The sequence below is a fragment of the Poecilia reticulata genome, linkage group LG15, assembly GCF_000633615.1.
Source record: "Poecilia reticulata strain Guanapo linkage group LG15, Guppy_female_1.0+MT, whole genome shotgun sequence".
Classification (NCBI taxonomy): domain Eukaryota; kingdom Metazoa; phylum Chordata; class Actinopteri; order Cyprinodontiformes; family Poeciliidae; genus Poecilia; species Poecilia reticulata.
Window position 1 is genome coordinate 14,499,020 of NC_024345.1, and position 11,593 is coordinate 14,510,612.

General features: G+C 40.3%; 2 protein-coding genes across 2 annotated transcripts in view; one reads left to right on the forward strand and one right to left on the reverse strand.

The window, feature by feature from the left end:
• Positions 1-2,515: 2,515 nt before the first annotated feature.
• znf503 (zinc finger protein 503) lies at positions 2,516-5,385 on the reverse strand. The gene is made up of 2 exons (XM_008429425.2): positions 4,670-5,385; positions 2,516-4,449 (listed from the first exon to the last, which is right to left on the reverse strand). Exons 1-2 carry the CDS (start codon positions 4,940-4,942, stop codon positions 3,013-3,015), a joined length of 1,710 nt encoding a protein of 569 aa, XP_008427647.1. The 5' UTR covers positions 4,943-5,385; the 3' UTR covers positions 2,516-3,012.
• A 2,755-nt stretch (positions 5,386-8,140) lies between these two features.
• lrmda (leucine rich melanocyte differentiation associated) overlaps positions 8,141-11,593 on the forward strand; it is a 230,653-nt gene continuing 227,200 nt past the window's right edge. Inside the window, exons 1-2 of the mRNA XM_008429426.2 lie at positions 8,141-8,349; positions 8,453-9,810. The gene's annotated coding sequence lies outside the window, so the exon portion shown is untranslated. The remainder of the gene's footprint in view (positions 8,350-8,452; positions 9,811-11,593) is intronic.

Genomic DNA, 11,593 nt, shown 5'->3' on the forward strand with positions numbered 1-11,593 from the left:
TTCTCTATTTATTACCTGATTTTGGATCCTCCTCAATTTGCATGGCGCAAAAACAAATATGGGTCCTTCTCCGGCCTAATAGAGCAGGGGCTGGTAGAACCGGACCCTTGTGCCTTGTCATATTTATACCACAGACAAGAAGAAAGCAATGAGTCGTAAGTTAGCACTTCCTGAAAATTCGGATCCTCAGTTATTAGGATAAGCAGGATGGATGGATGGATGGATGGATGGATGGATGGATGGATGGATGGATGGATGGATGGATGGATGGATGGATGGATGGATGGATGGATGGATGGATGGATGGATGGATGGATGGATGGATGGATGGATGGATGGATGGATGGATGGATGGATGGAAAGTATGGATACCAATAATTGTGGCACCAGATATTTTTGTTGAAAACAATATTTTCTTAATATTATATTTTTTTTCCTCTTTTTTGTAATAAATGAATGAATGCATATGAACGCTTGGATGTTAAAAGACAAGGCTCAGAGTAAGATACTGCTGCTGTAATTAAATATTAATATTAATATTTTTGCTGCGTTTGAACTTGTTTGACCATTAATAAAACCTGTATTTGTAAGTGAGGAAAAAAAAATTTTTTAAAAACTTTACAAAAATGTGGTAAAATGAAAAGTTAAAAATGGTATAAAATCATGTGCTTAAATTAGTTTGTGAAATTCCCGCTTCAGTCTACGTAAAATCAAATTTAAAGCTAACATAAATATATTTAATCTACCTCCAGCGAGCGTTTCGAGTTGTTGCAGGGCTTCCCCCCCCCACACCCACCCCCCTTTTTTTTTTTCAGCTGCGCTCAGTGCACACCTTAGCACTTTCAGACCTTGATGGACAAAGTGAATATGTACTTTAGCCTTCCTGCATACTCTAATCCCCCCATGTTGTCTCTCCTCTCTGTGTCAAATCTCCACCGTTGACGCTGAGAGGGAGAGGAAAGGGGGGGCTATTGGGGTGGTGGGAGGCTCGGTAATTCATGCACACATGTGCCTGCCTGTTCCTCCAGTGACAGGGGCCAGGGGGAGGGGCACATGATAAATTGCCTTCCACCGGGGACCTCCGAGCACAGCCACCATGATGTGGGTAAAAATGGAAATTGCTCCCTTTTCACCGTCATTACATCAGTTTAGGACGCGTGTGGGCCTTATATGCGCACCGGTGAGGGGAGTTTTTTTTTTTTCTTTTTTTTTTTTTTAGCGTGACTAACCGCTGCGCGATAAAACGAGCGGCTGAGGAGGTATTCTTGATGTTCATGACGATAACTGGAGCTGCAAGGCCAAAAAAAGTAAAGCATTCCAAGAATCAGCACACGAAACGCCCCGGTTTGCCTGAATCAACGTCGGATAAACGCACAAAAACAATTTGGTCCGCAAAGTTTTCCGTAGCACTTCAAGCAACTCAGCGGAAAATATCAGCAAAATAGATTTAGTTGCTCACCTTGGCGAAAGCATGTTCCTCTACATCAGAGATTATCAATGCAAATATGTAATTGACCCGTTATGTCTATAGCGCTGGATTGCACATTTGCGAAAATCAAACTAATTTTGCACAACTTAGATCGCTTTAATTGCACATTTCTTTGCGTCCATATTATATTTACAGGCGGACGAAGTGATCAGATGCAAACTAACTCACTGCACCCAAGAAGAGGAAAAAAACAAACAAAAAAAACAGTTGATTCATTTGCATAAAACTTTCCCCAGTCAGATTTGCAAAGAAAAATAAAAAGATAAAGTCAAACAAAAAAAACCTCCATGTCAAATTTGTATTAAATTGTTAATGCATTTAAACAAAATCGCTGTAAAAACATTCTCTTTTATGAGTGCATATAAATATAATTATTCCATTTATATCTAGAAATGCATGGACTTTTGTTGTCATAAAGCGTGAGACGGGGGACGTCAATATTCTTGATGAAGATTTTATGCGTCACTCGTTTTGTAAAGCACACACCTACCGAGGTTCCTCTGAGCAATGTATTGATAAAATTCATGAAAATCCGCTTAGCAAAAGTCCGCTTTATTTTAAGTGTGTGTAGACACACACAAACACACACTCCGAACCAACAGTCTGATCTATTTTTAAAGTTAGAATTTTTGAAAGCTAGAAAGAAAGAAAGAAAGAAAGAAAGAAAGAAAGAAAGAAAGAAAGAAAGAAAGAAAGAAAGAAAGAAAGAAAGAAAGAAAGAAAGAAAGAAAGANAGAAAGAAAGAAAGAAAGAAAGAAAGAAAGAAAGAAAGAAAGAAAGAAAGAAAGAAAGAAAGAAAGAAAGAAAGAAAGAAAGAAAGAAAGAAAGATTTTTTTAAATGTTTTATGAAAGCCTTGGTCTGTGTGAGTGTAAATTCTGAATTATATATTACTAAAGGCCAATAATTTAAGAGACCAGTAAAATAAAATTCTATTGAATTTACAGTTAATTTTACGTTTATCCTTGATATTATTCATCTTAGGAGCTGAAGAAATGAGTTCAAGAACAAAAAAAGAGGCACAGTAACATACGGAACAGAACTGCTTCTTATTTTTCCCCAGAATACATACAAAAAAATACCAATATCTCTTTCCATCACCTGAAAAATAACGGGAAATTTAAATGTGGACATGTTTTGAAATTTTAAGAAACAGACATGCATGTAAATTATTATTTTTTTCTTCTTCTCGATGAGACATTAAATAAGAACAAATACAATCATAGCAATTTCAAATGAACATCGAAATGAAGATCCCTACGTTTGTTAGGTTTTCTAACATATGCGTATTTTCATTTTTACCTATAGAATTCAGCTCCAACATAATGCACTTTTTGAGTTGCTCAATTTTTTTTTTCTTCTCCCATAACGCAGCTGTTACCGCCTGCTTTAAGCCCGACATATAAATAAATACAGTTCAAGTCCACGGATCCCGTCCATAAGTTTAGCGCAGTTAATATAAAAGTCTTTATATTTGCATTCTTAGTATTATAAAATTTTCGAAGTCTTTTTTTTTTTTTCTTCCTCACTGATATCCCAGAGCAGACGCTGTGGTGAGTCTCTGTCCATACAGTGCATAAGGGGAGTAGTAGGGGCCAGTGGCGGCGGGGACAGGAACAGGGGCGCCGGGGGTCGGCAGGGGACTTTTAGAGTACGGATGGTAGCGGGTGCTAAGTCCTAATGCGTGATGCGGGCTCCTTAGAGCCAAAGTCCCGGGACTCCCTGGAGCTCCTGACGGTGGCATATGCATATGGCAGGCCATGGCCGCTGCTGCAGCGCTGGCCAGTGATGAGGAGCCCGGGTAGCCCGATATTAACTTCTCCGCCCCGGTAAAAGCAGTGTGTGTCCTTAGGTGGTTCAGCAGCTCCTCTGAGGTGGAGAAGCGCTTGTCGCACGGTCCATTTGCCGACACCCAATTACAAACATGTGGGAGAGGGTCATTGGGGAGCATGAATCCGTATGGGTACAGGGGGTGTCCGCTGAATGACGGCGCGGTGGAGTGGACGCCGTGGATGGGGTGTGTGGGGTACATTAGCGGGTAGCTGGACTTGAGGGCGCTGGCGGCGGCTGCGGCCGCAGAGTCGTGTGTGCAGGTAGCACCGGCTGCGCCCGCTAAGTGACTGGCACAATGGTAACTGAGGCAGTAAGGATCTCTGCACAGGCTGGCTGACATGATGGACGGGGGAGAAGCTCCGGCCAGTGGGCTGGATCCAGCCTTACTGCAGCCCAGCGAGCTGGCCAGCTGTGCGTTTACCAAGCTTCCTCCGTGGGGCAGGAAGTGCTGAGGGTAACCGGCATAGGCCCCGGCCAAACTGCCAGGGTAGGTCATGCCAGCAGGGGGCAAAGGGAACACTGTTTGTCCCGGTTTGTAAGGGGAAACTGGCGCAACGAGTCCTGACCCGAGAACGGACGCGGAGGATACGGAGGTCACAGAGGGAGACTCCGAGGAAGATGAGGAGGACGTTTTGGTGCCAGGGGTCGCCTCCTGATGTTGGTTGACCTCCACGTTAATTCCACCGCAGCTCACGCTTATCCTGCTGTGGCTGGTGGTGCCAGAGCCGTCCGCTGTGCCGTTTTTGTTACAGTCAGACTCCTTCTTCTCATCTCTCTCCCCGCATTTCCCCTCCGACGGCATGGGAGAGGCGGAGGTGCTGGAGTTGGGGCTGCCAGTCCGCGGCGTGAACGGCTGGCAGGTGGCGCTCGGCACTCGGAAACCGGACTTCTCCCCAGCCGAGCCGCCCGAGGACGAGTCCTTCTTGTCCGTCGGCTTGGAGTAAGGTTTGAAGCTGGATTTGTCGTCCACGCCGATGTCGCTCAGCTTCAGGGGGCCAGATTTAGATTCCTTCTCGCTAGATCCGTTTGACGTTACGGAGGAGAGTTTAGAGGAGGGCGGCGGGTCCGGCTTGCCGATCTGAGAGCAGGTCTGCGCCAGCAAAGCCAACGGACTTTTCTTGGCATCAAGCTGCAAAATTAAAACGAACATATAAAATATAGTCCTTTACATTTCTATGCAGAACTTTGCTGAATTTTACACGGAGTATAAGTGTATTTCACTAGAAGAAAAAATAATTCTGAGCCAAATATTTAGGGCGATATGAGAAGACACAAACAAACCTCAAGTCTAAATACATTTAATTATTATTATTATTATTATTATTATTATTTTTAAATGCTCGCCTTACCTCTATCGGACTAACTGGGGTGGAAGGCAGAGGTTGCAGATACTCCGGGTGCAAAATGTGTCCAGACCGTGCCGTAAGCATTTTCAAAACCTTGATGGGAAGTCGGTTCGCTTGCCGTAGTGGATCGGACGGAGGTGCGGAGTGAAGAAAGGGCTTGTTGATGCTGCTATTCCGAGAACTGCTGCTGCCGCCGCGGCTGCTGCTACTGCTGCTTTCCCACACGACACAAATTTCACTATTTTTCAGGGCAGACGCCGAGGGCGACGTGATCATGTCCCAACAGTCAGGAAATGAAACGGCGATGCATTCATCAGATTCATTAAGAAAAACCAGCACCAAAACGTAAAACAAACAGGGGGGGAAAACAAAAGCTAGAAAGTCTTTTTCTGTCGAGAGAAACGAGTAAAAGGATCGCAAAACGCCTGAGTAAAATGTAATCCCTGGTTGGAGAGGAGGCTGCAAGGCGCGGCAGCTTGGAAGGGAAGTAGACCAGTGAGAGGTTATCGCAGATCCGCAGCTGCGTCCTGCACCGAAAGCGCTGCGCCCCGTGTGTGCGCGTCTGTCTGCAGGTCCTCGCTCTGTACTCCCGAAGCACGAACTGGTAGGAATTTTCACTTCAAAAGCAGCTGAATTAGTCCGAGATTAAAGCCTTTGCCGCCTTCCAATCAAATGGGACCCTGAGGTGATTGGAGGGTCAAGGGGATGTGACGTTCTCCTCTTTGTAAGCGCCTCTGTTTTGACAGCTCGGGGGAGGAGATAGGGGGGGGGAAAATATTATGGTTGCTGTGAACGCTTGTCCCTGAAGTTGAGGAGACATGGAGCTTGGCTAGTACCAAACCCAGTGCCGCTGCTAGAGGGGGTCGGGTGGGGCTGAGGGGGGAATAGTGCCTATGATGACACAAAATGACAATAAAGTGATTCCTAATTCTTGATTTCAATCAAAACATATTTTTAAGACTCTTTAATTCAGAACATGACAAGTCAAAGTGTCAAAGAGTTTCAAAATGTATTTCAACATAATATTTTTATTATACATTTTTTGCTTAGCGTAGCTTCACTGCTTCATCTTGTAATTTCTCATCTTATCGTCCTTTCCATTTTTTATTGCCTTCCAACCTATTTATGTTAATGAAAGTACTTTATCTTTCCCTTTGTTGTGTTTGAATATCTGTATCTGAATAAAGACTGATATTCATTACTGCTTATGCTAATTCCTGACCTTGGTAGCAGGCCACTCCCACTGAAACCACTCCAAATACATGTTGTAGTAACACTTAAGAAATGATGTTGCTCTAGAGGAACCCATGGCCAAACAATGTATGTTGTTGTAGACCGGGTTACATTGCTGGTCCAACTCTAAAACTTGATTTGGGGATATTCCAGATCAAGTTATAGGGCTGATTTACCCACTGAAACACTGTCCTGTTAAAATACTTGTGTAAAATTAGATCTAAGATAACTAATGTTAAAATTGTACAAATGGAAAATAGCATCATCCAAACATTTTTTTTTACATGTTGATGTTGATATGGTGTTACATATTCATCCTTACTTAGAAATCACATAATTAATACACTTTACAACTAATATTTAAGTACCAAGTCTTGTCACTAGTTTATGGATTAAGTAATATAATTTATGTTTACAAATTGTTATTTGTGTAACAGTTATGGTGCTCTTGGGAACCCCCTGTTGGCGTGGGGTGTCCAGAGGGTCTGAAAGTTTAAAACTTTTTTTTCTCACTGTAACACAAATGTTTATATTAGTCACGTTCAAAAATGTCTGTACTTTTAAAGTTTCCCATTCAATTCTTTAGAGATTGGAATTGATCAATTTTTATGTTTAACACAACATAATAATAATAATAATAATAATAATAATAATAATAATAATAATAATAATAATAATAATAATAATAATAATAATAATAATAATAATAGTATACTAAACACCCAAAACATTTTCAGTCAATGAGTAAAACATCCAGCTTCTATTTTGATGATTTATATTGATTTTTTTTCTTTGTTTAATGAAAACATGATAGTTTTCATTAGACGATCAGGTTTTGTACTTGCTAAATTGATTTGGAATTAAATCTGTCAAAATCTGAATCACCAGGTCAGACCTCAGAAATCGGTTTTGGCCAGAGAAAGCATGATCAGTGCACATCTCAGCTGGTTTCTGTTGTTGTATTTTTTTGTTTTGTTTTCTGCAAGTTATAGATTTTTGTGATTTCTCGACGAGTTTACCAACCAAGCAGTTTGTTGCTCCTATAAAAGCCACAAAACTACTTCTTATCCCCCACCGTGTTGGATCTTCTGAGTTTTGTCGGGAGGTCTTTCCAATTTATGGACTTCCTGCCTGATCCACCGACAACCATCAAACCAACCGCTTCGGTTTAAATTCCCTAAACAGACAAGCGTTGACAGGAATAGACCAATGCAGTGATGGAGGGATGCGAATGTCACATGTTTTCAGTATAATATACACCGCCCTTCTATTTCTATCTCCACCCCTCCGTCAAGTGTCAATTCTGCTCCGCCGCAATCAATCAGTTATTTGTCAGGCGCTGTCAATCCATCGCTTGATTTATGTCAGCTATTGTGGCTGATTACATGCAAGTGTTGCTGCTGGCGAAGTGAAAAGAGAACAAACGGAGAGACGCCGTTCAAGAGACACTAAGTTGTTTTTTTTATCAGCATTATTGTTATTACTATTATTATTATTATCATCCGCAGAGTCGCATCCACTCGTTTAATTGTAAAACGCATCTGTTAAAACACGCATCTTCATTTTAGATTTAAAAAGCAAGCGGACTTAACCTCGAAAGCTTTATTAAATAGCAGCTTTAACTTTCGTAGTTCTTAGTAAAACACCTCGGAGGTGGTATGTACATGATGAAACTTTAATAACTTGCAGACAGTCTCGCTCACATGTTGTGCAGAAGCTGTTCGTGCTTCCAGGTGCGAAAGTACTTTTGCTATAATCGGCCGATTATGGTGTTAACAAGAAGCTTTGGGGGGGAATAACACTACAGCCATTAAATGTTGTAAAGTGAAGGAAACAAAGGGCAATAAAGATGGATTGCAAAAAAAAAAAACGGTGTGTGGGGTTAAGTTTATCATTAAGTTATTTCCTATAAATAAGTTTTAGCTAAAGTGAGGGAATAAACCTTAAGTTATATTTTTGAAAAATGCAACGTGTTACCATCACTGTTTTCCCAGGCTAAACGCCCTGGTCATTTTTGACCAAACGCATCTTTTGTGTTGCTGAAACCTGTCATCTGCTGAAACGACACAGACGCGCAGCGTTATAAATTAATCATAACAATAATAACAATAAGACACCCAGACATTTTTATTGTGATGCCAGCTCTATTTTATTTGCATACAATGGAAATGATTTATTTTCTTTAGAGGGCTAAAAAAAAAAAAAAAAAAAAAAAAAAAAGCGTAGGGGAGAGAAAGAAAAGAAGAGAGATGATCTGTCAGGCCGTTCAGAGAAAGGAGAGGAAGAAGAGGGGGTGGGGGGGGGGAGAAGTTTAAAATGCCTTGAACTATTCACCGCTGAGATGGCTAATCAGTATTGAGGCTCCGGGGCAATCGGGCAGCTTTTCAATGTGGTTTTCCCTTTCATCTCAATCGGGGGATGGAGGCGCTCAATTAAAAGCCTATCAGTTTGTAAGTAAATCAACGCCTATCAAAGTTGTCACATCAAACAAAACGATTATTATTGCAACCCGCCTCTGCCATTAATCTCTTTCTGTGGTAATCTGCTTGACAGGTCGACTTGGAGAGCAAGAAAACCTGGAGTGGACAGTGAATGAGGATAAATTCTGCTTAAATACCTAAAAATAAATAAATAAATACAAACGCAAACATGTTAAAAAGATTAACCAATAGGTGAAACTTAAAGGAGATGGAAAAAAAAAACGTCAAATACATACTGCATAAGAGTCGTAATATTTAAAGTAAGGCCTGTAATAATAACACAAGTAAGAATATCATTAAATCGCAATTATGAAGTTTCAAATTAGCACGTTTTTGTCTGTATTCGCAAAAAAAAAAAAAAAAAATTGCAAACAGATGTGTTCCTTCAAAATATGTTTTCACTTCTGTTTCTTTCTGCTAAGGGAAAGAAAAAAGAAAAACAAAACAGAGTGGAGCGTTTCATAATATGCAAAGATGTGTGATTGATAACAGCCTTGCTGTTTTCTGCGAAGGATGTCAGTCCCTGACACAATATGTGAATTATTAGGGCAAAGAAGGGCAACCATAAATTTTCACTGTCAGGCGAAAACCCTCTTTATTGTCCGCATGACAAATGGGGCTCCTGCTCCAGACACCAAAATGCTCGGCATTCCTCTTAAATGGGAACACATTTCTCGCGACCATAATTCACCATATTTAAATAGAAAGTTTTAATATCCCTCCACCGCCATATATTTCGCCACACACTGACATGTTTATGAATCACCTCGCATGCAAATACAACTATTTACATCTCGAGAGGAAATATATTGGGAGTTGCAGGATTACTGGGAGCTGCGTGTTGGGCCGACGATCAAGATTCACTATTAAAATAACTTTATTAAAGCTTCCGTAAATTGTTTTGAGTCAAATTTGTGTGCTGCTGAGTAGTGAAAATGTTAAAAGTTATTTTCGTAGCACTTTCTAGATTAATAATTGACTTTAAAACGTCAAATCAAAGTAACCAAAATACAACTATGCACGTAACTTTATGAGATAAAATGAAACAGAGCGTTACAAAAAAAAAAAAAAACTTACGCTACGTATTTTCTATATCCTTTTTATAAATAAAACTCCAACGATAAATGACGTTAAGTTAAAGTCCGTGATATGACATTACCTTACTATACGCTCCGACGCAGAGGTAAATGGTAACAAAAAACAACAACAACGTTATAGCATTACAAGATACTCCGTTTGATTCAAATGAGGTGTTTTCTTTTTTCTTTCTTTCTTTCTTTTTATGCATGAGTCAAACCGGCTTTCTGTCGCCCATGACGCGCCGACAGAAGCGACAGAGAGGACTGAAGCCATGCAGACTCCCTCCGCTCCAGCAGAAGGAAGAGAAGAGGGAGAAAATGAGCTTCTCCGCGAGTGGGAGGGAGGTTTCAGGTGACGTCACGAGGCACTCAGAAAAGCAGAAGAAGAAACATCCGCTCTGAAACTTTCTGGTGTTTCTGCAACAAAACAGAATAAATGTGCCAATGTGTCATTCATATGTAATATTTTTACGCACTCACGTGTTTATGTTTGCCTTGTGTTTATGGTGCAAGTGCAAATACTGTACAAAATGTCAAAAAGACACATTAGATTACTGGTGATGATAATTATGTTTGCAACTGCACTGGATGATAGTGTTCTGAAATAGGAAGAATACACAGCTTGTTTCAGTTTTTTTTTTTTTTTTGTTCCTCCTATAAATACTGAATACCTATTAGACACTTAAAGGGGCAGTATTCTGTATTTTCCTGGAACATAGTATTAATTTATTGCACGTAGTTATGTTCAAGTTACTTCAAGTAACCATGTTACCATCATTTGTTATAAAAATGCTAAATCAAATTTGACTTAAAAGAAATTTGATGTAATAAATTAATATTGGGCCTCTGCCTCTTTAAAAACTAATCCTGTTTCTGAAACTTTGCCTTCAGAAAGTCATCACATCACTAGCAAGTATGAGCTCAGCAGATGCCAGCTCCACCAGGGGTTTGCTAATCGCTGCTGTCTAGTCTGAAGGAGTTGGGTGGGGTAGTTGCGGAGGAGAGGTGCTCTATGGTGCAGAAGCTTGGGAGTTTAGAAGCTTGGTTGCCAGAGGAGATTCAAGGATTTCTCAAACATGCATGAAAGAATCAAAGCAAAACTCAAGGTGCATTTTTTTGATGAGGGAATGAGGAAATAACATTACTCAACATAACATGATGTAAAGTTCAAAATAGTTGATTTTACATAACATTGCCCCTAGTTGAAGTTGTCTCAATGACCAATGACTGTCATTGGTCATTGAGAGAGGCAATGGTGCTAAACAAGGCAACATTAATAAGAACAATGATAGAATACTTAATCCATGGATTATAGCCGCAGAGGATGCATGGTATTTGTGAGGGTTAGTGACCACGACAGTCTGCGAATAGCTAAAAAAACATGATTACTTGGGACCCTTATAAAAAGAGGGGTCCCAACTGTATTTTAATAATTCAAATACAAAGTGTGCCTTTATGTGCACATTAATCCACAGTGGAAACCATCCAGCACTACAGCAGAAGCTAACGCCTACAGTTTTCCTTATATCAACCCTTGGGGGTGTAGAGCCGATCTATTTTGGTGCTCAACCATCCGGTGATTTATAAACTAACAAAGTATTATGCTCTGAGTTGCAAGGAGACAGTGTATGCTCTTTAAAACTTAGGTGATGTACTCTACTTTCCTGTTACAGTGAAAGCAGCAGCGTTTTGGGTCAACTGCAAATGTCTCATTTTTTAGGCAGACTTGTGAATACATTACTGCAGTGATCAATTCGACTAAAGATACATGTATGGATGTACAAATAAACATAATAACTTGCGGTACTACCCTTTGGCAACATCAACTGCTCTGGTGTTCAGAAATTTCAGTACACTCTTCTTTGAGGAATTGTTGTAATTCAGCTATTGTCTTTTTTCTTTCTTTTTTTAAGCAGTAACAGACTATTTTAGGTCACGTTCAATGGGAGTTGAGTCTCAACTTTGACTTGGCCATACAAAGACCCATCTGTTCAATATGTTTCAAAATTCTCAGGGGTGGCCTTACAGGTGTTGCCTGCTGTATAACCCAAACATACTTAAAATTAAAATCACAAACTGATGGGTGAATGTTCTTCAAGATTTTATAGTTCATCATTCCATTAATTATTTGGAGG